This window comes from Pseudomyrmex gracilis, unplaced genomic scaffold (genome assembly GCF_002006095.1).
Source record: "Pseudomyrmex gracilis isolate BER0280 unplaced genomic scaffold, ASM200609v1 scaffold_164, whole genome shotgun sequence".
In the NCBI taxonomy this organism is placed as follows: domain Eukaryota; kingdom Metazoa; phylum Arthropoda; class Insecta; order Hymenoptera; family Formicidae; genus Pseudomyrmex; species Pseudomyrmex gracilis.
The window spans coordinates 194,710-218,846 of NW_018020748.1; the positions used below are offsets into that span (position 1 = coordinate 194,710).

Sequence of the window (24,137 nt, forward strand, 5' to 3'; positions counted from 1 at the left end):
TTAATAATGCATTTTAAACAATTTATTAATTCAGTGATGATAAAAATAATCAAGTAATCTAGTGATGACTGTGAAATTGTTGAAAAGTAAAGTTCACAATACACAATGCTTTCGTGTTGGATCGCATCGCAAAAAACAGCATCGTGTGTCGCAGACTTAAATTTAAGTTTTAATAACACTATGTCTTATCACTTGGTATAAAAAATGGATATTCGTACGAGGCTAGCGGAACACAAGCAATCTCTTTTTTAATATGTGTATACGTATATATATAATATATATTATATATAATTTTATATATATATAGATATATATATATATATATAAATTATTAATATATGTNTATGTATATATCATTATACAATATATTGTTACATATATTAATATATATATATATATATTGTAATATATATATATATAAATCGTATTTTTTTACAGTAATTTTGTAACAGTTAAGACTGGGCCTCGGCAGTGTTTGTATCATTGGAATCGTTTTCAGTATCGTCCACTTCCAAGATTCTAGGACCGTATAAAAGAACGTACGCGCAATGCCAATCGCCTCCGCCACTGAGTTTTAAAATTTCCTCGCTCGTTACGGCCGTAACGACATCATCGTCGCACTTCATCCACGTGTCGTTCTTTTGCCTAATCCAAGCTACATAGTGACCGCTGCTGCTGGAGCGGCCTCTGTGCGTCAGAACTGCTTGCAATTTATAATAACCGCTGTTATTCGATCCGAGATCTGCAACATAGTTTAACATACATCTTATTAAACATGTCAAATTTTTAAATAAGATATACTTGTCAAATAACATCTTATTTTGCTACCATGTTTAAACCAATACGGTTCCTGTTTCTTTTTCTTTGTAATTTCTTTATCTTTAGTCTTTGCATTACAAGATTCTTCTACCAGACTATCTTCGTATTGTTTAAATCTTTCACGCATTGGTGTGAGTTTACTTTGAAGTTCGGATGAGCATAACTCGTAAGCATCAAAATCTAAGGTAAACTTCACATCTTTCAAGATTTTTGCATTAATTGCCTCTTTCTCCTTATAATAAAATCGCACAAACTGTATGGTTAAATATGCAGGTAACCTGGTTATTTTCACCTGAAAAAAATTGTACATAATTCTTCTGTTTTTTTCCTCTCTTTAATTTTAATATACTTTAGCATACGAAAAAAAGTTTAATACAAGCTACTTTTTACATATATCAGGTTTACGTGGTATATATTTTTTTTTTATAGTTACATATATAAAATTTAAAAGTTTATTACCGTTTTTGAATAAACAGCGTTTTCTCCAAGCTTTGGTGACATTTTTACAATCTGCTCTTGCATTTTGCTCATAAGCCCGTAATAAAGATATTTCACATCTTGCGAAATGAAACAACTTAGTTGTAAAAATTCTTCTTTTGCAAAAGTGGCTGGTTCATCGGTATCGTCGCATTTTAACTGAACTTCATACATGCCTCCAAAATATTGTTCGATAAATGATCGTGGTTTAAAGCTGTCATCTTCTAACGCGTAAGGGTTGTCCTATTATATAAATTATTGTTTTCAGTAATGATTTTATTGTTCTATATAAATTATATATACATGGCTATATAAGCGATACAAAAAAAGTGCATATGTAGCTTAAAAATTTATTAATACCATGTGCACGTATTTTCTTACCTTCGGAGGTAATTTTTGTTGTAGCATTCTGATCAACTCCGTCCAACATTCATTCGCATCTTGTTGTTGAAAAACACCTTGTTCAGTCTTTTCAGCAAATCTAGGGAATGCAAGATGTAGCATTTGTACTAAAACAAGGGGCGCTTTTGATGTTCCTTTGTCCATATTGTCATACAAGTCCCTTAATGCCGCTGTTATACTTTGAGCGGGTATGAATGAATGATCAGGAGATGTAGATTCTAACCAACCACCTTGAAAAACTTTCAAAGCTTCTCGTAACTCTGGTACAGTTTTCAAACATTGTACTGTTGCATTTAAATAGCATGTATTCCCAAGGTTATGTAATCCAGCTGGAAGATCTAAAGCTGTTGCCAATTCAGCCTCATTCATGTCTTCCATAAATAATGGCTTTTCTATCGGTTCTACAGGCACATCCTCTTCTTTAGAACCCATCATAAGTACTGTAACACCCTGTGGATGACGATGCCACAATCAACATTAATTATAGCTCTTGTAAATATTGTAGCAAAGAAAGATTTGCTACAATAGTTGTACTTTTACATATGCTTACATCTTTAAGTTTTACATTGCCCCAATCATCATCCTTAAGTGTCATTCCCTTGACCATAACTTTTTGCCTTTCTGGTTGGACCCCAGTAAGAGCAAAAAGCTGTGCTTTAAATAGTATTGGTTCCTCTTCTGTATTGACTTCAACATTTGAAAAGAGTTCTTTACCCCATTTAACTTTAACTAAAAGAAAATTAGCAATTTGCATTAAAATGTTGAGAACAAAAAATTTTGAACTCTTTACATCTACATATACACTTTTACAGGTCAAAGTGGATCAAACACTACATTAAATCTTAGAATCTAAACTTCTATTTAGATGTATCGAATTACAATTCTCTAAAATTTTAGAATTTAATTAATTTCCTCACATTAGAGCATATATTTTGTATGGCTAAGAGAGTGTATATCATCTATTTTGCTTTAGATTCGATCTTGAAGATGTGATCCACCGTTATTTGTGGTCCAACGAGTCAATAACAGTGGCTTTGAGGTCAAATTTGAATTTTTTTTTTTTATTTTGAAGGCCTGCATTGTTTTATATTAATTTTACACGCTGACCTTAAACAAAATGCGTTTAGAACAAGTTACACCACTCTTTCAATTTATATTCTTAGAAATTTAAATGCACAAAAATATTTCTTTCATGAAATCATGAATTAATCTTAGCCCACAAATAACGATTTGAACCACGACTTAGAGGTCGAATTTGAAGTTTGAATTTTATTTATATTTTCAAGACCTGTTTTGTTTTATATCTATTTTTGCAGTGTTTTGTATTTAAAAAATACATTGTAGACAATGAAGCAAGTTTTATTTGCATTTTTCAACAGGTTTTAAACTCCAGTGTAAACTTTTTAGTTCGATTAGACAACATATCAATTTCGATACTGTGTTGTTACTGTTTAGCCCTTTTGTTGAAGCTGTTTAGCACAAACTAGAGTATTTAGGTTAGATCTTACAATAGATAGTAACCTACCTGTATACTGAGACATATTTATTCTTGCAATCTACGGCTTCAATAATACGTTGCGCTTATAAAATATCCAGTTAAGAAAGCTTTTGAACAATATTACCTGTAAGTAATTATAAAGTGCTACGTCAGGTTCTCTCTGTACGAAACTTTGTCATGCGTGCTACATAGATGGATATATAGCCAGCTGATTAAGATAATCTTAAAGCCCGTTCTACATTGATCGCAAGTGCAAACGCAAGTTATAGATCTCGTAGAATTGACCAATCACGCTAATCAATTGGCTGATTTGATCAATACGATTAGTCAATTCTACCAGACCTGTTCCTTGAGTTTGCGCTTGCGATCAATGTAGAACAGGCTTTAAATACAAGATCCGACTATGAATACCGGCCTCAGTTTTGTTTTTCTTAAAATATGTAAAGGCCATTGCATGTGGCAAAAATTTAGACGTAGTTGTAAGGTCGTAAGCAAATCGACCAATCGCTAGTCAGTATTCCAGCTAACGTAAGATAATACTGGTCTGTAATTGGTTGAACTGCTTACGACCTTACGGTTAGGCTGGATCCTCATGCAGACACCGAGCGTTGATTGGTGAAAAGCGGATGGTGAGGGTAAATTAAGGTTGCCATTTACCCTCATCATTCGCTTTTCATCAATCAACGCTCGGTGTCAAAGCGCCGGTGTCTGCAAGAGGATCTAGCTTTAGGATTAAAATTTTTTCACGTGCAATGGCCCTAAGTGTTTTACACAGGCGACTCGCCTGTTAGGTTAGGTTAGGAAAACTGGTGTAAACACATGCAGATCGAATCGCGAGTACTGTCAAAAATAAAATGTCATACAGTAGATCTTGGAAATACGGTATTCCATTTATGATTTTTATTCTTGGTGGTTCATACGCTCTCCGAGAATTTACAGAGTTACGGTAATTGACTCAAATGATATTTAAAATGCAGAGAATAGTTAGTATTTATATTACAAATGTTTTAAATTTTGCGATGTTGACCTTGTTAAACAATTTTTGTTTCAGTTATACATATAGAAAAGTAAGTGGATATAACATACGCGGTGAATTAGAAAAAGAAGGAATTCAAATGAGATTACCGGAAGAAATTACATTGGAGAAAGAATATGAAAAACTAGAAAAGGTAGGTACTAAAATATATGAGTGAAGATTGTGATATAAAATATTTTACAAAAAGTAATACAAATCAGTCAAACTATGCTGAAGAATAATTTGATTCGTTACTAGGTTTAAGATGATGAACATTTCTTTAATATTTGTGCAAATTATAGATTTCAAGAGCATGGATTATATTTGTTATATATTCTTATATATAATAATATTTATATGATATTTCTGTTCATATGATTATTACATAAGATTTTTCTTTATTTTTTCTTAGATGGATGTGGATAACTGGGAAAACATTCGAATATCAAGACCATGGGATGAAACAGAACAAGCAAAACTCTAAGTGCGACGTTTTGTATAATTAGTAGATATGTGTGATGTATATATCAATCATCTTTTTTAAGAATAAATGTCATTGTAATATTACTTTAATTATACGTTGTAAACAAATGGTTTTTTACATACAGCCATTTTCAGAGAAAAAAGGAATTATATATAATATAATAAAATTTATATATTATTTTTTTAATTATGTTATATATATGTAAAAATGTATATATACACATATTGTATATATAAGATTTATGAGATGTATACAACATGAATATGATGAGTGTTTATTTCATATTTTACCTAATTCTAATGTGGATTCGCGGACAAAAACTTGAGACTTAACTTAAAATTCAAATCTTCAAACATGACGATCACGCACGCGGACGGCGGTCTCGCTTGTGTGCGTGTTCCCAGTGGCTCCCACCACCTCAATGCTAGCCGGCTCGATCTTTTATCACCGGCACGGTCTCGATTAGCACAGTGATACGGAGAATCTAGACAAATTCTATTTACCATTTGTTGTTAATATAGTCTAAACTCTTTTATGCGCATGCTTCTTTTCGTTTTTGCTGTTCAATTTGATGTCCTGTTCAAATTTCAATCTGTTATTAGCAGTTCAGGCGTTAATACGTTTCTCAACATGTATCTTCATATACATGTTGTACGACGTCTCTAAGAACAGCATATTTCTGTAAGTTATATACTTCTTTTAAAATGTGTATTTTCAAAAAAATAATCGATTATATAATCTTTGCGACCTATTTTTTACATTGTTTGTAGAATTTTGATATTGAAAAAGACCTAAACCGAAGGTCGAAACGTTTGTCACATTTATATATACATCATTGAATAAAAACATCCTACACATATCTTTGCACAAGATCCGTGTTTCTTGCTTTAACTGCCCGGTAAAAAAATTTTTTTTTTTATATATACTTTATACACAAATTAAAATAATTATATCTAATTATGCAAATTTATATGCTGAATATGTCCATACAATTTTATACAAGAAGAATGTTTTTTTTAAGAGAATGGCTTCAGAGATATTCCATATCAAATTACAAAATAACTCTATTAGTATCATGTTAGATACAAAAAATTATATAAAACTATTTTTACTATATTTTTAAAAAAGTTTTGATATATAATCATATATACTTATACACAAATTAAAATTATTATATCTAATTATGCAAATTTATATACCGAATATGTCCATACAATTTGATACATGAAAAATTTTTTACCGGGTGCCTTCTCATCTTGAAATTTATTAATTAATTACTCAATAAATATTATTATTAACGAATTTTGCAATAGCTTTACGACCTAGATTGACTTAATCTAATCATTCACATTTCGGCTGCCAAAATTCTTTGGACATTTTATATAAGATAATTTGAGCATTTGATCTTTGATCTTTGTATATAAAAGTTATCAAATATTTTACATATGTATTATAATTCTACGTACATATCATGAGATAAAAGACGAGAGCAATATTTTGGCTGATTGTGCAATTTCCTTATTTTGATCTCTGATGGTTACACGTATCTAATCTATGCTATATAACTTGAACTTTGTTCCTTTTTAAACATTATGTACCTTTTATATGTACAATATTTAGTTGTCTCCTGCGTTAACCAGTTTTGACCAGTACTACAAGTAACTAACGCAATATCCATATTTAAGTAACTTTTTTGAATTAATAAAGCAGATACTAGACCGGCATCCGCTAAAAATATTGTAAAGTGAGCTTGTATGATATTTAATTTTTACTATTACAATTTTTGAAAACAAAATAATATATAATTTTACTTTCTTTTTTAAAAAACTCGAATCGGAAAATGTCTCTTATTTTTTTCTTGTTATCAAAATTATTATTATTCTTAAATATATTTTAAAGAAAAAGTATTACATTTACAGAACATCAAGATCGAGAACTTAAGAAAAAAAAAATTTACCGTAGTTGGAAAGATCCGAGAGCGAAAACAAATAGAAACTAATACGAAATTTGAAAGTACATCAAACATACTTGACAGTATTTTATATTACAAAACATGATCATAACAATAATATTATTAGTAATTGTTTTTACATTAATATATGATTTTTATTTACATCATACAAAAAATGGGCGACTTATCGATCTTATACCAGGTTTACCTGGTCTTCCAGTTGTCGGCTCGGCACTTATGGTTCAAGGTTCACAAGGCAAGTACTCTGTGCGTAATATTTTATGCTTTCGCGAATGTGTTAACATTCGGAGATGTTTTTTGGGTTTGAACCGCTGATACTGTATCGACCTGCTCTTGAAACTCTGATGAAGTGTGCTGAAATGTTCATGAAACGTCGGCATAAAAATGACCCTAACGTGTTCAAACTCGAAAAATATTTTAGAATATAACGTGCTTCTTTTTAAACACTTTGTTAAAAAAAAAAAACCAAAATAATCAAAAACGTTACACGTTACACATTTACCACAATATAATTATTACAATTTTCAGAAGATGTATGGAATCTGATACGTTTTTACACCGAAATTAAATATCCCATTTTTAAAATTTGGATGGGTCCGGTGGCTGCTGTATCCATTCGTCATCCAGACGATCTAGAGGTACTAAAAAAGTGTAACAAAAATATTTTATATTTATCCGCAAACGTACACTGACAATCTATAGTATTTGAGAAATTGCTGTTATTATTTATTGTTTAAAAGACAAACTTTTATTCACAAAATTGAGGATAAAATTATATATATGAAATGAGTTATTTTATCAAATGATTATCTGTGTTGAAATTAAATATCAGAAACACTTGACATTTTCACCGTTGTTTCTCTTACAATTTCAGAAAGTCTTGAACACTACAAAACATATCACAAAAAGTAAAATATACGACTTTTTACGTCTGTGGCTCAACGACGGTCTTCTTACGAGCACAGGTAATATAACGACACGTAATGTAATTATAGGTTTTAGTAAATTTGTAATCAGTAGTATATTTTCTTGCGTTAGCAAATCAACAACAAATTACTGCGTATAAACTCGGTAAAAAATTTGTCATATATACTTATACACAAATTAAAATAATTATATCTAATTATGAAAATGTATATACCAAATATGTCCATACAATTTTATACATGAAAAATTTTTTACCGGGATCATTTGCAACTATCTATATAATGTACATAGTATAAGAAGAACATAAAAATTGTAAACGGCCTTGAAATGTTTCAACGGTATATACATTAAAAACATAGTAGCCATGTAATAAATGACGGATTAGGAGAGAAACACATCTAAATTTGTGTGATACTGCGTAGTATATCACTCAATTACTTAAAACTTGTTTTGAAAGATCTTATATAAGCATCGTATGTTTACGCTTATTTGTTAGTACATATTAGTTATTCCATGATGATCACAAATGTTTTATTAGTTATTCTATGATGACCACGAATGTTTTTTTAGTTAAATTACATAAAACATAACTTTGATTTTATATATATTTGATTTTATATATGTGTATACATATATGTGGATTTCTTTTTTTCAGGCAGCAAATGGCACAATCGACGAAAATTACTAACGCCTGCATTTCATTTCACAATATTGAGACAATTTCTTGACATTTTAATTGAGGAAAGCGACCGCATGATAAAATCTCTAAAAGACAATGAAGAACCAGTTATAAAAGATTTAGTCCCATTTCTTAGCAAACATACACTAAACGCAATATGCGGTAATGTATGATCTTTTCTGCTATTTCTATGTAAAAGCATATCGTCTTACGAACGAATGGAAGTTCAAAGAGATATTGTTATAGCAAATAACATATTGATTTTCCTACTACTAATCATGATAATACATGTGCAAACTGAATAATAATTTTTGCACAATTAAATCCATACTGCCTATATACGTACTGTTTAAAATTATTATAATAATATTTGTGAAAAATATACTCTCTCTTTTTAGAAACTGCCATGGGTATTTCGTTGCACAGTTTAGACACGTTCCAGGAAAAGTATCGAAAATCAATAGAGGACATGGGACATTTTGTTATTCACAGGTAATTTGTGCAAATACTTTTTCGATTACAATATACACACGTACATACATATAACTATTATAAACATAATTTTATGCACTTTAAACTTGTCTTGACAAATTTCTGAATTTATGATTATTTCTCTTAATCATCAAATGTAATAATGAGTTTTTTTTGGACATACTGACATATATACTACTGTCTATCTGATCTGATTACGATGCGCAGAATACAATGTCCTTGGCTGTATTCCGATTTGATCTTCGCATTATCGCCAACTGGTAGAAAACAAGCTAAAACGTTAAAGATATTACATGGATTTACTGAGAAAGTATGTAAAATACTTTTCCTAATTAATTTAAGTTTCTATATGCAAAATTATATATACGTAACAAAACTGAGATGATACTGAAAAAAAGTATTTTTTTCTATTCATATAGGTCATTAGGGAAAGAAAACTTTATCACGAACGTACAGGAGGTCGATATTTAAAAAACATTGAAAATAACATATCGACAGATGACGTAGAAGTGACCGGAAGTATGTAAGACAGTCAAATGACATATAAAATAAAGAAATAAGATCTTTGCGATATTTGAATGAGATGACAACACAACGAATTATCTTCTATTTAGCTATATATATATAAGATTCTAAAAAACAATTTAATTTATAAATGATTAAAAGAACTGAATCATCAAAACGTGTTATAATTATTAATAGTGCTGTTCATTAACTATTACCCAATCGGTGTATTTTTTGTTTGAGTTAGTTCAAAAGAAGCGACTCGCTATGTTGGATCTTCTAATAGCGGCATCTCGAGAAAATCATATAACCGATTTGGATATAAGAGAAGAAGTCGACACTTTTATGTTCGAGGCACGTATGTGTAGTCTGCGCCCAATTTGTTTCTATAGTATTCAAATACATATAATTACTAAGAATCAGATAATGTGTAATTACAGGGTCACGATACTACGGCAATGGGTGTGTGTTTTGCGTTGCTATTATTAGCTGAACACAAGGATATTCAGGTATTTTGTGATAACTAAATAAATTTACGGAAAATATAAAACAAACCTAAATAGATCTTTATATGTTTAGTTGGGATTTCTCTATAAAACTCATTTGCTGTGATATATTTTTTTCTATATTTAATTTGTTTGAAATTAGTCAGAGAACACATCTTTTAAAATAAATACGGATGTTGTCACAAAATTGCAAAACCTTTGTAAAAACAAAATAATCCAGTAAAAATACCTCATCTTCACTAATATATATAGGATCGTGTTAGAACCGAAATTAATGATGTGATGAAAGAGAATAAAGGAGAATTGACTATGGCATCCTTAAACAACCTATCATATTTAGAGAGATGTTTGAAAGAATCGTTGCGATTGTATCCCAGTGTACATTTCATATCCCGCCTTAATTCAGAAGAGATACAATGTCGTACGTATTAGTGATAGAGTATACGGATTTGTAATATGTTATTACTTAAGTCATAGATTACAGTACGTTGCATATCACTGTAATGTGCACACACACATATATATATATATATATTTTTTTTTTTGTTTTGTATAGAGTCGTATACGATTTCAGCTAACACAATTTTGCACCTTAATATCTATGGCGTCCACAGAGATGCTAACTTCTGGCCGAACCCGGACGTATTCGATCCGGATCGATTTTTGCCTGACCAAATGCAAAATCGCCATTCTTATTGCTACCTACCGTTCAGTGCGGGACCACGGAATTGCATAGGTAAATAACGTAATTTGTCTGTTTTTCTGATGAGAAAACAGTTTTTCTAATTTGTTGCGCGTTCGGCAGGTCAACGGTTCGCTATGTACGAAATGAAGGCTATGATCGCATCTCTAATACACCACTTCTACATAGAGCCTGTAGATCTTTTGAAGAATCTAAAAATTAAAGCAGATTTGATACTTCGTCCTGCTCATCCGGTTCATGTAAAATTTGTGCCAATCAAAAAATATCAGGACAATTAAGGTGAGGGAGCAAAAGATTAAACATAAAAAGCACTTGTATCTTGCAAAACAGAATACAACGAAGTACATTCCGTTAAATACAATAACATAACATTTTCAATTACAGATAATTTTCGGAATAAAAGTTTTGCATATATAAATAAACTTGATATATTAGATTATAAAAATTAAGGATTATATAAAATATTTTACTTATAAAATGATTGTTACTTACTAGTGACAATCTCATGTATGATTGCATATATAAATACGCAAAACTGAATATAATATGTATTAATAAACGAAGAACGTTTTATCTTCGATTTCAATGCAATTATGTTCAAAGAGTAAAATCATATATGTCGCGTGCAGAAACACAAGTATTTTGTAAAAATTGTGTGTAATTAAAGTTGTTGAATATGTTTTAAATAAAGTGGTGTAAATAACCTACCTAAAAAACCTTAAAATAAACTTACTGAAATTGACGAAAATGTGTTTACTTAACAGCGTCTCTCTTTCTTTTTTCTTTGATTTTCTGTAGAAAATCACTTTCAATGCTTGCGTATTCCCGTAAAAAAACTACATATTAGTATGTAGTTTTTTTTTACGGGAACATAAGAACATGAAGAGTAATATAGGGATCACAGAAAAGAACACAATAGTTCGAAAAATATTAAATTACGCGCATTGTACTGGTCACTCGAAGATAAACCGCATAAATGTTTCAATAGAAAAAATAAACATATGCGTAGTGTAATCACTCGAAAAGTAAAACTGATAAATGTTCACGGTTAATGTATCAAGGTGAGCAACATCAAGAAAACTATAAATAAACGAGTAACCATTTTATAAAAATATTACAAAAAACTTGATACAAAAATTAATGAAATTCAAATGTATTCAGAATAAAAAGAACACATATATTCTACTATTATAAATGTACACAGCAAGATATTGCGGTGTACTATATACGTAATATAGCAGTTTTTGTTTTTGTGTGTTGATGATTAAGTTATAATAACCAGTTTTCTGGCAAAAAGCTTATTCACTTTAAATTCATATTATTCATGTTTGAATTGAGGAAAAATAAATGGAAGATAAAATATAATTAAAACCTGTGTTTAATGTAACAAGTTACAACTCGTTTTGTAAAAAGAAATTATTTTGTAATCCTACTAGAAAAGGCGTGTGTAAATAATCACAATCGATTGTCCTGATATTGATTGTTGCCACTTTTATCTCGACGCTGCAGCAAGGGAGTCTCCACGAGTATACTTTTCACGCGAAGCTAGGAAACAGGTTTTCCCTGAGGGGGGGCTTCGCTATCAGCTGGTCCATTTTGTTACTTGATGATAATAATTGCTCAACGCGTATACGTTTTACGCGAAGCGAAGTCGATCCACATTCACGATGCCCATCGCTTGTACAATTGCAGTGAGTGTGTTAGATTATTTAAAAACGCGGGAAAGTAGACAAATAAGTTATTACTTTCTCCTGCTTATACGTGTACGATAGCGTATGATATTAACAAAATATTTACTTCTCAAACGTACACGGTGAGAAAAAACGAGATTTTACTTTTGAAATTTCTTTTGTGTGTAGCTTTTTAATAAACAATGAGCGACGGATAAAACTTTGTGGAACGTACTCCAGAGAATAATCATTATAATATATGTAAAAGTCAATCGCGGAGAGGGCTCTCTATTTGGTACATTTATCAAAATAACAATAGCGTGCGCGTAGCACGCGTTTGTGTGTTGTGCTAGTGGATACAAAACCTTCATTTGACTTTTGCACTTGCCGCCACCTGCTAGTTAGCAAGAGAAAAGAGAAAAGAAGAATAGGAAACAAATATATGCCCACACAGAGCAAACACTTTAGTAGAAATCTATTACATATTGCATGGAGCTGTTGACGTCTAAGGAACATCTAATAGAGTTCTTGTGGGGATATATTCGCATTATAATCGCAATTTGCGACAGCAATATCCCTTCCGTTTAATAAATGTGTATTATATACACATATATGTGTATAATATACAAAAATAATAGACATTATATGTGTATAATATAAAAAAGCATATGTGATATGTCTTTACTTACACAACTGGAAAAAATAGTTTAAAAATTGTCATAAAAAATCAGAAAAAATGTTATTTTTTTATCCCGATTATTATTAATTTGTTTGAAGTTAACGGCTATCATTTATATATATATATATATATATAACGCAAACGCGCAAAGGATTTTTTTATTTTGACACATATCTGTTTGTGCGGTACAGATACCACCATGTCTCTGCCATTATAGATAGTATACAATAAAATTCTTTCTCTCTCATATAATCTACAAGATGGCATTATCAGACGTCGTTATTCTTTATTATTTTGCTGACCCTCGATACTTTTTTATATGTATTTAATCTATTTTTAAAATATATTAGTTTTATATAGCGTACAACGATACATACGACGTTATACGATAGCATATAACGTACAACTTTATCACAAAGTAGTATGTTACATATCCAGTGCGTCGAATATAAAACGTGTTTCCTAATTAACTCGTTATCGTGTAAGATATAATTTTATCTCAAATACTTTCTGTTTATATATGAAATGGTTTCTCTTTATTTGGACTTGAATAAAAGGAAAAGAATCAAAAAGAAGAAACGGTATCATTGTTTGTCACGCTCGTGAGCTACGCAGAACTTTTACATCGGAATAGTGAAGAAACTTGAATCCACTTGAAACATTGTTCACTGTATCAACGTGAATCATGATTATTATAACAATATTGTTATTGTTAATTTTGTATATAATAATATATGATTTTTATGTGCATCATAACCGAAGTGGACGATTACTTCGTTTAATACCAGGTGCACCAAGTATTCCGATTCTCGGTTCGGCACTTTTATTTCAATGTTCACAAGGCAAGTATCACTTTCTTTTACACATTACGTTAAAAAAAGAATAACAAAACTATCGAAAACTTTTAGATGTTACACTTTTATTGTGAATATTATTTATATTTAGTACATTTTTTTTAGAAGAGGCATGGCACGTTGTGCGTTATTTCACCGACAAAATATATCCGATTACAAAACTCTGGATTGGTCCTACATGTAATATATATCTTCGTCATCCAGATGATTTGGAGGTATCTTTAAACTAAACTTTATATTTATTTAGATTTACTTTATATCTATTTAGATTTTTACTTTAGATCTAATTATATATATAGATCAATTTTTCAATTTTTTTATCTCGTTAAATTTAAGTTAGATCTAATCCATTGTTTCTCGAGAAGCTAAAATCTCGAGAATAAAAATATACATGAGATACTTTATAAACTGATTAGTTGTGTTAAAATTAGATTAGAAAAACGCGTAATATATTCTCACTGTCTTTCTCTCTCTTACACTTTCAGAAAGTCTTAAGCAGCACGAAACACATCGAGAAAAGTATATTATACGACGCATTACGTCCATGGCTTAAAGACGGTCTTCTCACTAGTAAAGGTAATATAATAACATTATCATAGTTGTGAGTTTTAATATTTTTGTATAATAAATGACATATTATGAATTATTATTTTATTTAATGTAAAACAACCGAATTAATGTAAAACTTTGCAAGTATGTTTATATTATGAATAGTATTCAAAAAACCGTGGTCTAAACATTTTTCGACTAATTAAAACTGTTTTAATATTGAAATAAGAGATTCATTATAAGCATCATATTGCGTTACGCTTACTTTGTAATATGTAACAATTATTATATTATATACAACACACAAAACTTTTTTTTTTACTCAAATGTGTAATAAATTACACAAAACATATCATATCTTTTAACCTGATTGATATGATATTGTTCTTTCTTCAGGGAGCAAATGGCACATTCGCCGTAAACTACTAACGCCTACATTTCATTTTTCTCTACTGCAACAATTTGTAGAAGTTTTGATTGAAGAGGGCAACCACATGACAAACTTTCTAAAAGAAAGTGAAGGAACAGTTATAAAAAATTTAGTCCCATTTCTTAGCGAGCACACACTAAATGCAATATGCGGTAAACTATCATATTTTCTGTCATATCTGTGTGTGTAAGAATATTTACTTTTACGAACGATCATATTCAATACAGAATTTATTATTCGAAGGTAACACATCGGTGTTACTATATTATACATGATGACACAATAAATATGCGATAAAAGAATATATGTAACGTTCGAAATCTCTATGCAAAGTGTTTAATATGATAAAACTGTGCTAAATGTACTTTTAGAAACCGCCATGGGTATTTCTTTGCGCAGTTGTGACACGTTTCAGGAACAGTATCGGAAATCAGTACAGGATATGGGTGACTTTATTGTACACAGGTAATTGATGTATATATATGTATACATATGTATATATATATGTATATATATGTATACATATGTATATATATATATGTATATATATGTATACATATACACACATAAATTTGCACATTTAAAAAAATTTCAAATTCAAAAATTAATCTTGATACTAAATTTCTAAGAGTATTATTCTACACTTATTGCTCTCTATTCTCAACGTGAACAAAAATAATTTTTTTTATTTTACACTCTATATACTAAATTAAAATGCCTATAAATTAACGTGATTATAATGCGCAGATACGTCTGTCCTTGGTTGCACCTTGATTGGATGTTCACATTATCGCCAACAGGTAGAAAACAAGCTAAGACGTTAAAGATATTACATGGTTTTACTGAAAAAGTACGTAAAATGTTTTTGCTGATTACTTTTCTCTTCAATTGCAAAAGTACATATATACTCCAAAAAGTATAAAATTAGGATATTATATTATAAAATATTTTATCTGTTCATGCAGGTCATTAGGGAAAGAAAACTTTATCATGAACGCACAGAGGACCGATATTTAAAAAACATTAAAATTGATTTATCGACAGCCGATGTAGAAGTGATCGGACGTACGTAAACGCACTCAGATGATATTGTTGTTGAAATTTGATATATAATATATAATGTAATATATATAAAATAAGTATAATATATAATGTAATATATAAAATAAGTTTTAGTAATATATTTGAGTAAGAGATATTATAACACAACAAAGCATCTAATAATTCTTCGCTATATTCGGAAAAAAATGGATTAGATCTACTTTAAATTTAACGAAATAAAAAATGGAAAAATAGATTTAATTAAATCTAAATTAAATCTAAATTATATAAAGTAAATCTAAATAGATACAAGAGATAGTTAAATAAATCTATGTAAATTGACACTTTATTTAATCTTAGATCTACTTTACTTACATTTGGTATATTAGATTATTAGATCATCTCAGATCTGCTTAAATCTAAGTAGATCTACAGTAGATCTAATTGTAAGAATATAAAAAGTGTCGAATTACATAGATCTATTTAAATATCTCTTGTATCTATTTAGATCTACTTTATATCTATTTAGATTTAATTTGGATCTAATTAGATTCTTTTTTTAATTTTTTTTATCTCATTAAATTTAAATCAGATCTAATTTATTTTTTCTTGAGTATGTAAGAAGTGTCGTACAAAATTTTATATATTTTTTAACTTAGTTCGTAAAAAGCGACTCGCTATGTTGGATCTTCTAATAGCGGCATCTCGCGAAAATAATATAACCGATTTGGACATCAGAGAGGAAGTCGACACCTTCATGTTCGAGGCATGTATATGTGTAGTATGCGCCTAATTTATTTCTATAGTATTCAGATACATATAATTACTAAAAAATAATGTGTAATTACAGGGTCACGATACTACGGCAATAGGTGTGTGTTTTGCTTTGCTGTTATTAGCTGAGCACAAGGATATTCAGGTATTTCGTGATATATAACTACAAATAAGAAAATTATAAAACAAAATCAATTAATCTTTTTTTTTTATATTTAACACACACAATTAGTTACAGAATATGTTTTTTTTAGAAGTAAATACAGATGATATTCTCATAAAATCTCAAAATCCGTATAAAAAAAAAAAAAAAAAAAAAAAAACATTTTTATAATTAAATCAGCAGAATAACACAATTTTCAATAATATTATAGGATCGTGTCAGAACTGAAGTTGATGATGTGATGAAAGAATATGAAGGAAAATTAACTATGGCGTCCTTACAAAAGCTTCCGTATTTAGAGAGATGCCTGAAAGAATCGCTGAGATTGTATCCCAGTGTTCCCTCAATATCGCGCATTCTTGCAGAAGATATAAAATGTCGTACGTATTAGCGCGTTACAATAAGAATTTTTAATGTGTCATTATCATAGATTATGTTACGTTGTTACATCAGTGAAGTGTACGTAAGTGTATACATGTAAATAATAGTGTTCTCTCTGATAGAGTCGTATATAGTGCCGGCTAATACATCCGTGTTACTTGGCATCTACTCCGTTCATAGAGATCCTCACTTTTGGTCGAATCCGGACGTATTCGATCCGGATCGATTTTTGCCCGATCAAATGCAAAATCGTCATCCTTATTGCTATTTACCGTTTAGCGCAGGACCACGGAATTGCATAGGTAAATAGCGTAATTCGTCTGTTTTTTTTTTTTTTTTTTTTTTTGAGAAAAAACAGTTTTTCTGATTCACTGCGCATTCGGCAGGTCAACGTTTCGGTATGTATGAAATGAAAGCTATGATCGCACCTTTGGTGCATCACTTTTACCTGGAACCTGTTGATTACTTGAGAAATCTTAAGATGAAGATAGATCTGATACTTCGTCCTGCTCATCCGGTTCGTGTAAAATTCGTGCCGATCAAATAATTATCAGGGTAATTACAAGAAGAATAGAGGAGAAATAGCGAAAAGTTATGGAAATGCTTATGTTTTTCGAAATAATATTTTACCGAAGTACATACATTAATGTAGTTACAAAAATTGATATTATTTTTTACAGATCTTTCCTGACAAAAAACGTTCTGCATATATAGACAGTTTTAATATTTATTTACATATGCTCATATACGATATTCAATATAGAATCTTATATATAATTTTATCGAATGCGCAATTGCGTATAAGTATGCATAATCAGATAAAAAAGTTGTCTACAGATACAATGCTTTTTTTCTACAGTTTTCAGACAACAATAGTAAAGAACAAAGTCACGTATGCAAAAGAGCACTTGTACTTTTTATGAAGTGTGGTTTAAGACTTAAAAAATGATTTATATAAAGTGTATTTGTGTGTCTAAAAATAATTAAAATACAATTATTGATATTTGAGAAAATGCATCTTTTTACCCAAATTCACATTCTCTTGATTCTTTGTAATAAAAACATTTTGAACGTCTGCATACACATAGTACGTACTTTTTCATGCCTTGATAGATGAAGGTAAGATATCTTTTATCATATGGAGAATCAGACTTTTTATTAAATGTAGAAAGATCTTTGATGTTTTTAAAGTTGTTTTTAAATTGGAAAAACAAAATTTTAATTACTAAAATAACTAAGAAATAGAGATACATAAAAACCTATTTGCTACATTCAATTTTACAAACAGACTCATAAATGCCTCGGAGTATGTTTTTACCAAGAGCTATTTTCGTTACGCGATAATAGTAATTTACATTGTTAAAGATATTTTTCTTTTTTTTTTTTGTATTTAGTAAGCGATGTATATATACATTTAGTGTCAAAAACACGAAATATGAATGTACAGTGAGTTATTCTGAATTACATTGAGTCAAACAAAAAAGTCACTTATCAATTTATAAAATATTCGCAATATTTATTATTATTTTGGAGTTTGAACTCTGTCGCGCGCATAATTTTTAGATGTAAAATTATCTGATAAAAGTGTATCACAAGTCGCTCGCTTGTTTGCTCCGTCGCTTGATCGTCAAAACATTGCATAAAAGAATTAATTTTTTTTATAAGTAAAAATCATACAGAGACCGAATTGTCGCCCACACGTTTATTGTGTCATTTATTATTTATTTTTTACATTTATGTGTTAATAAATAAACTCAATAAATATTGCGAATTCTGCAAACTAGCAAAATGACTTTTTTGCTGTTCAGATTGATCCAATTTATCAGCATACTTTGACTGTGTCAATTTTTTTCGGACATTTTGTATAGTCCAAGATAAAAGCTAAACGGATATTATCACGGACGTCAGTGCGTCCCTTAATATTCTGCTGACCTCATGTCTGCTTTATATCTAATCTAAATTAAAATTAAAATTAAACATTGGGTCAGTTTTCAAATACACTTTACACATCATGTACAGTCCAGTCGTTCACTATATCGGATCGAAACAGTGATCTTAAACAGTGATCTTATTGACATCACGCAACACGCGTAGTATTTTATTGTACATTGAATATTGCGAGATATTGATATTTGCAGAATATTGAGATCAAGAGAACAAAGATCAAGAGGGCAAAAATCAAGACTTAGAAAAACGTTATCATCGTTCTACGCGCATGATTATCCAGAAGTTTTAAAACAGAACACTGAAGAAACGGATTGAAAAAACTTGAATCCACTTGAAATATTGTTGATACTCCGTATCAACGTGAATCATGATCACAACAATATTGTTATTGGTGATTTTATGTGTGATATTGTATAATTATTATGTACATCGTACACGTAGATTTATCGATCTTATACCAGGTCCACCAACTGTTCCAGTTTTAGGTTCGGCATTTTTATTTCAAGGTTCACAAGGCAGGTATCATACGCTTCTTTTTATATATGTTACGTTTTTAAAAGAATAACCAAAACTTTTTAAATGTTACATTTTCATCAAAATATTTATCTGTATTTCATAAATTTTTCAGAACATGTATGGCAAATTTTTCATTTTTACTCCGACAAACTATATCCCATTATGAAAATCTGGGCAGGTTTTGAAAGTGCTGTAATCATTCGTCATCCAGATGATGTGGAGGTACTAAAATATAAAAAAAAATATACTTCCACGCGCGATTATTCATTGACGGTCTAGTGAATAGAAAATAAGTGCCGCGTTCAACAAAATACTTGATACATAATAAATTTACTGTCGTCTCGTTTCAACACTCGATGTTGATTAATTGATTCTAAAAATCAGAGTCAATCACGTTTTACGACTACAAAGCAACTTGTTTTAGACGCAGCAAATATTTCCATATTCTAAGACACAAACAAGAGTTTTTAAAATTAAAAATATATATATAAAATAAGATAATTTTTAAAACGACTGTCTGTACGTTAACATTAAATATAAGAAACAATTGATATTTTTCATTGCTGTTTCTTTTGCAATTTCAGAAAGTCTTAAGCAGTACAAAACATATCAAAAAAAGTAGAATATACGACTTTTTACGTTTGTGGCTTAACGACGGTCTTCTCGTCAGCACAGGTAATATAATAAAATTAATATACATTTTATTACATTACTTTTATTATTATAAACATCGTTTTCAATAATTTTGTAATTACTGCTATCAAATATAACTAAAACTTAATATAAACGTAATATAAAACATTTGCAACTATTTGCACATTAGATACACAGTATGAGCGAAATATGTACATAGTAAATGATCTGAAAGTTTTCATTGGAATACACATAAAACAATTTAATGCAGCTATAATGCATGACGTAATGTGAAAGAACATGTAGAAATTTGTGTGATTCTTTTTAATATCACTCGACTAATTAAAACTTTTGAAGCTAGACAATAATGGGTCCAACATAAACATCACATCGAGTTACGCTTACTTCGTACATAATAATTATTGTATTATGTACAAAAAAAATTTACTCAGATAAATTGCTCAAATCATAACTTTTAATCTGATATGTCCTTGTTTTCTTAAATTTTCTCTATTAGGAAACAAATGGCACAATCGACGAAAATTACTAACGCCTACATTTCATTTCACAATATTGAGACAATTTATTGACATTATAATAGAGGAAAGCAATTGTATGATAGAGTCTCTAAAAGATAGTGACGAAAAAACAGTTATAAAAAATTTAGTCCCATTTCTTAGCAAACATACGCTAAACGCAATATGCGGTAATGTATGATCTTTTCTGCTATTTCTATGTAAAAGCATATCGTCTTACGAACGAATGAAAGTTCAAAGAGATATTGTTATAGCAAATAACATATTGATTCTACTACTACTAATCATGATAATACATGTGCAAACTGAATAATAATTTTTGCACAATTAAATCCATACTGCCTATATACGTACTGTTTACAATTATTATAATAATATTTGTGAAAAATATACTTTTTAGAATCCGCCATGGGTATTTCGTTGCACAGTTTAAACACGTTCCAGGAAAAGTATCGAAAATCAATAGAGGACATGGGACATTTTGTTATTCACAGGTAATTTGTGCAAATACTTTTTCGATTACAATATACACACGTACATACATATAACTATTATAAATAAAATTTTATGCACTTTAAACTTGATCTTGACAAGTTTCTGAATTTATGATTATTTCTCTTAATCATCAAATGTAATAACGAGTTTTTTTTTGACATACTGACATGTATACTACTGTCTATCTGATTACGATGCGCAGAATACAATGTCCTTGGCTGTATTCCGATTTGATGTTCGCATTATCGCCAACTGGTAGAAAACAAGCTAAAACGTTAAAGATATTACATGGATTTACTGAGAAAGTATGTAAAATATTTTTTCTGAGTACTTTTCTTTTCACCAAACGTACACATATATATACAGAACAAAAAGTGTAGAATTAAAATATTATAAAAAACTATTTTCTTTATTCATCTAGGTCATTATGGAGAGAAAACTTTATCACGAACGCACAGAGGGACGATATTTACAAAACATTGAAAGTGAAAACACATTGACAAAAACAGATAACGTAGAAATGATAGGAAGTACGTAAATAACGCAATAAGATTATGTTGTTGTTAACACTTGATAATGTGATATATAAAATAAACTTTGACGATAGTTGAGTAAGATGATATTAACACAACAGCATCTAATATTTCTTCGCTGTATACATAAGATTCATTTAAATTTTTACTTATACTACATTAACATAAAAAAAGAGTAAGTGAAAAAACCCAAGTTACTGGAAAGTAATTCACATTAAATAGAGATTATATTTGTGTAAGTTGACTACTGATAATCAAAAAACATAAATGATCAAAGCATTTCAAACTTATGAAAATATATTGCCGTTTATTAAATATTATCTATCGATAGTTAATAGCTTTTACGCGATTTACTTTTCTTTGGATTAAAACAATATATATGGTAAATATATATATATATATATATATATATCTTAGAAAAAATGTAAAATCGCCTTGTAAACACTGCGTTTATTTTTTGAATTAGTTCGAAAGAAACGACTCGCTATGTTGGATCTTCTAATAGCGGCATTTCGAAAAAATCAAATAACCGATTTGGACATCAGAGAGGAAGTCGACACCTTTATGTTTGAAGTGCGTTTATGTTTACTAAACATATGTAATTTTACTATATATAGTCTTTAAAGATATACAACAGAATATGTGATAAGAGACACATACATAAATTACCAAGACTTGTACGATTACAGGGTCACGATACTACGGCAATGAGTATGTGCTTTACTTTGCTATTATTAGCTGAGCACAAAGATATTCAGGTAATTTATGATAAAAAACATAAAACTAGAAAAAATATGTAAAAGAACTAATTAAGTCTTTTTTTATTTAGCTAGGATTTCTACAAAACTATTTTCTTAAAATATCTCTTTCTATATAGTTAAATTTACCACAATTAAGAAATTATATGTTTTAAAAATAAAGTACAAATGATATCTCAAACAAACTTCATACAAACGTTTATACTTAAAAGCAGCAAAATAACACAACATTCAATAATATACAGGATCGTGTTAGAACTGAAGTTAATNGTGTGATGGAAGAAAATGAAGAAAAATTGACTATGGCGTCCTTACAAAACCTATCATATTTAGAGAGATGTTTGAAAGAAGCGCTGCGACTGTATCCCAGTGTGCATTTCATATCGCGCGTTATTTCAGAAGATATACAATGTCGTACGTATTAGTGATAGAGTATACGGATTTGTACTATGTTATTACTTAAGTCACATAGATCACGGTACGTAGCATATCACTGTATTGTGCACACGTGTACACAAACATACACATATATATATATATATATATATATATATATATATATAAAATTTTGTCTTATATAGAGTCGTATACGGTTCCAGTTAATACAATTGTGCACGTTAATATCTTTGGCGTCCACAGAGATGCTAACTTCTGGCCGAACCCGGATGTATTCGATCCGGGTCGATTTTTGCCCGATCAACTGGAAAATCGTCATCCTTACTGCTATATACCGTTCAGTGCAGGACCACGGAATTGCATAGGTAAATAGCGTAATTTGTCTGTTTTACTGACAAGAAAACAGTTTTTTTAATTCGTTGCGCGTGCGGCAGGTCAACGGTTCGCTATGTACGAAATGAAGGCTATGGTCGCATCTATAGTACACCACTTCTACTTGGAGCCTGTGGATCCTTTGAAGACTCTACAACTTAAAATGGATTTAATACTTCGTCCTGCTTATCCGGTTCGTGTGAAATTTGTGTCAATCAAATAAATTATATGACAACTAAAAACAAGAATGGTACAACTTAATTATCTAGTTATACACAATTATGTATTAAAAAGTATATGAATAAGTACATAAAAACATTATTATATAGAAAATATATTATTACACATATAGATATTTACGTATACATAATAAGAGTGAAAATTGTCATGTATAAAGACTTTATTTTTCCTGTTTGCTTTAAACTTATTTAGAAGTTGGTTCAACAAATTGTATTTATTTAAGTATAATTAAAACAATTAACATACACTTATTAAAATTGGCATAATTATATGTGTCATTCCGACTTCCTTTTTTTGCGCTAAGTTTTTAGGTAATAATGTTTGCAGCTTGCTCAATTTCCACTCAATATTGAAACACAATGTAAAGAAGACCACGGCACATTGTGACATGCAAATTATAGTATTTAAAATAACAAACTGCACACTATAATATAAAATATTATGAAACATTAAGTATATTACATAATAGTCATCTCTTTTAGCTTTAAGAAAAAAAATATTATTTTCATATATCTTTATACAAACAAAGGGTAATTATGCAGTTATACGGACTATTTTCCGATCTCAACAATTTTGACATATGTTATCAAGGTCACCTCCCTGAATAATAATATGAAGGTTTTATCCGTCGCTCATTGTTTATAAAAAACTTATGAACAAAAAAAGTTTCATGAATAAACTATTGTTTTTCG

The 24,137-nt window shown here is 29.6% G+C and overlaps 5 protein-coding genes across 12 annotated transcripts; 4 read left to right on the forward strand and 1 right to left on the reverse strand.

Moving 5' to 3' along the window:
• Nucleotides 1-397: 397 nt before the first annotated feature.
• On the reverse strand, nt 398-3,420 carry LOC109857588 (ubiquitin carboxyl-terminal hydrolase 14). Of its 2 annotated transcripts, none has more exons than XM_020434055.1 (6): nt 3,321-3,414; nt 2,249-2,427; nt 1,678-2,148; nt 1,279-1,539; nt 829-1,111; nt 398-742 (listed from the first exon to the last, which is right to left on the reverse strand). In XM_020434055.1, the coding sequence occupies exons 2-6, from the start codon at nt 2,303-2,305 to the stop codon at nt 453-455; spliced, it is 1,362 nt and encodes a 453-aa protein (XP_020289644.1). In that variant the 5' UTR covers nt 2,306-2,427; nt 3,321-3,414; the 3' UTR covers nt 398-452. The 2 variants fall into 2 exon arrangements, with proteins under 2 accessions (XP_020289644.1, XP_020289643.1); XM_020434054.1 differs by having other exon boundaries at nt 399-742; nt 3,224-3,420.
• A 512-nt stretch (nt 3,421-3,932) lies between these two features.
• LOC109857591 (cytochrome c oxidase assembly protein COX16 homolog, mitochondrial) lies at nt 3,933-4,784 on the forward strand. The gene is made up of 3 exons (XM_020434061.1): nt 3,933-4,142; nt 4,248-4,365; nt 4,624-4,784. Exons 1-3 carry the CDS (start codon nt 4,051-4,053, stop codon nt 4,693-4,695), a joined length of 282 nt encoding a protein of 93 aa, XP_020289650.1. The 5' UTR covers nt 3,933-4,050; the 3' UTR covers nt 4,696-4,784.
• A 213-nt stretch (nt 4,785-4,997) lies between these two features.
• On the forward strand, nt 4,998-11,190 carry LOC109857562 (cytochrome P450 4C1-like). Its single transcript, XM_020434000.1, has 14 exons — nt 4,998-5,376; nt 6,615-6,902; nt 7,196-7,305; nt 7,542-7,632; nt 8,250-8,435; nt 8,672-8,765; nt 8,973-9,075; nt 9,185-9,284; nt 9,517-9,623; nt 9,710-9,778; nt 10,028-10,196; nt 10,332-10,511; nt 10,581-10,757; nt 10,863-11,190. The coding sequence occupies exons 2-13, from the start codon at nt 6,749-6,751 to the stop codon at nt 10,754-10,756; spliced, it is 1,539 nt and encodes a 512-aa protein (XP_020289589.1). The 5' UTR covers nt 4,998-5,376; nt 6,615-6,748; the 3' UTR covers nt 10,757; nt 10,863-11,190.
• A 963-nt stretch (nt 11,191-12,153) lies between these two features.
• On the forward strand, nt 12,154-18,019 carry LOC109857560 (cytochrome P450 4C1-like). Of its 5 annotated transcripts, XM_020433994.1 has the most exons (14): nt 12,154-12,169; nt 13,385-13,669; nt 13,787-13,896; nt 14,167-14,257; nt 14,627-14,812; nt 15,032-15,125; nt 15,408-15,510; nt 15,626-15,725; nt 16,361-16,467; nt 16,552-16,620; nt 16,850-17,018; nt 17,142-17,321; nt 17,406-17,536; nt 17,700-18,019. In XM_020433994.1, exons 2-14 carry the CDS (start codon nt 13,513-13,515, stop codon nt 17,940-17,942), a joined length of 1,740 nt encoding a protein of 579 aa, XP_020289583.1. In that variant the 5' UTR covers nt 12,154-12,169; nt 13,385-13,512; the 3' UTR covers nt 17,943-18,019. The 5 variants fall into 5 exon arrangements, with proteins under 5 accessions (XP_020289583.1, XP_020289582.1, XP_020289587.1 ...); XM_020433993.1 differs by lacking the exon at nt 12,154-12,169 and having other exon boundaries at nt 13,285-13,669; XM_020433998.1 differs by lacking the exon at nt 12,154-12,169 and having other exon boundaries at nt 13,288-13,669; nt 17,406-17,610; nt 17,700-17,789.
• A 775-nt stretch (nt 18,020-18,794) lies between these two features.
• On the forward strand, nt 18,795-23,655 carry LOC109857565 (cytochrome P450 4C1-like). 3 transcript variants are annotated; one of them, XM_020434013.1, is made up of 12 exons: nt 18,795-19,481; nt 19,595-19,704; nt 20,067-20,157; nt 20,633-20,821; nt 21,052-21,145; nt 21,349-21,451; nt 21,568-21,676; nt 22,146-22,252; nt 22,369-22,437; nt 22,683-22,851; nt 23,037-23,198; nt 23,268-23,655. In XM_020434013.1, exons 1-12 carry the CDS (start codon nt 19,334-19,336, stop codon nt 23,426-23,428), a joined length of 1,512 nt encoding a protein of 503 aa, XP_020289602.1. In that variant the 5' UTR covers nt 18,795-19,333; the 3' UTR covers nt 23,429-23,655. The 3 variants fall into 3 exon arrangements, with proteins under 3 accessions (XP_020289602.1, XP_020289601.1, XP_020289603.1); XM_020434012.1 differs by having other exon boundaries at nt 18,798-19,481; nt 23,019-23,198; nt 23,268-23,654; XM_020434014.1 differs by having other exon boundaries at nt 18,798-19,481; nt 23,077-23,198; nt 23,268-23,358.
• Nucleotides 23,656-24,137: the final 482 nt, after the last annotated feature.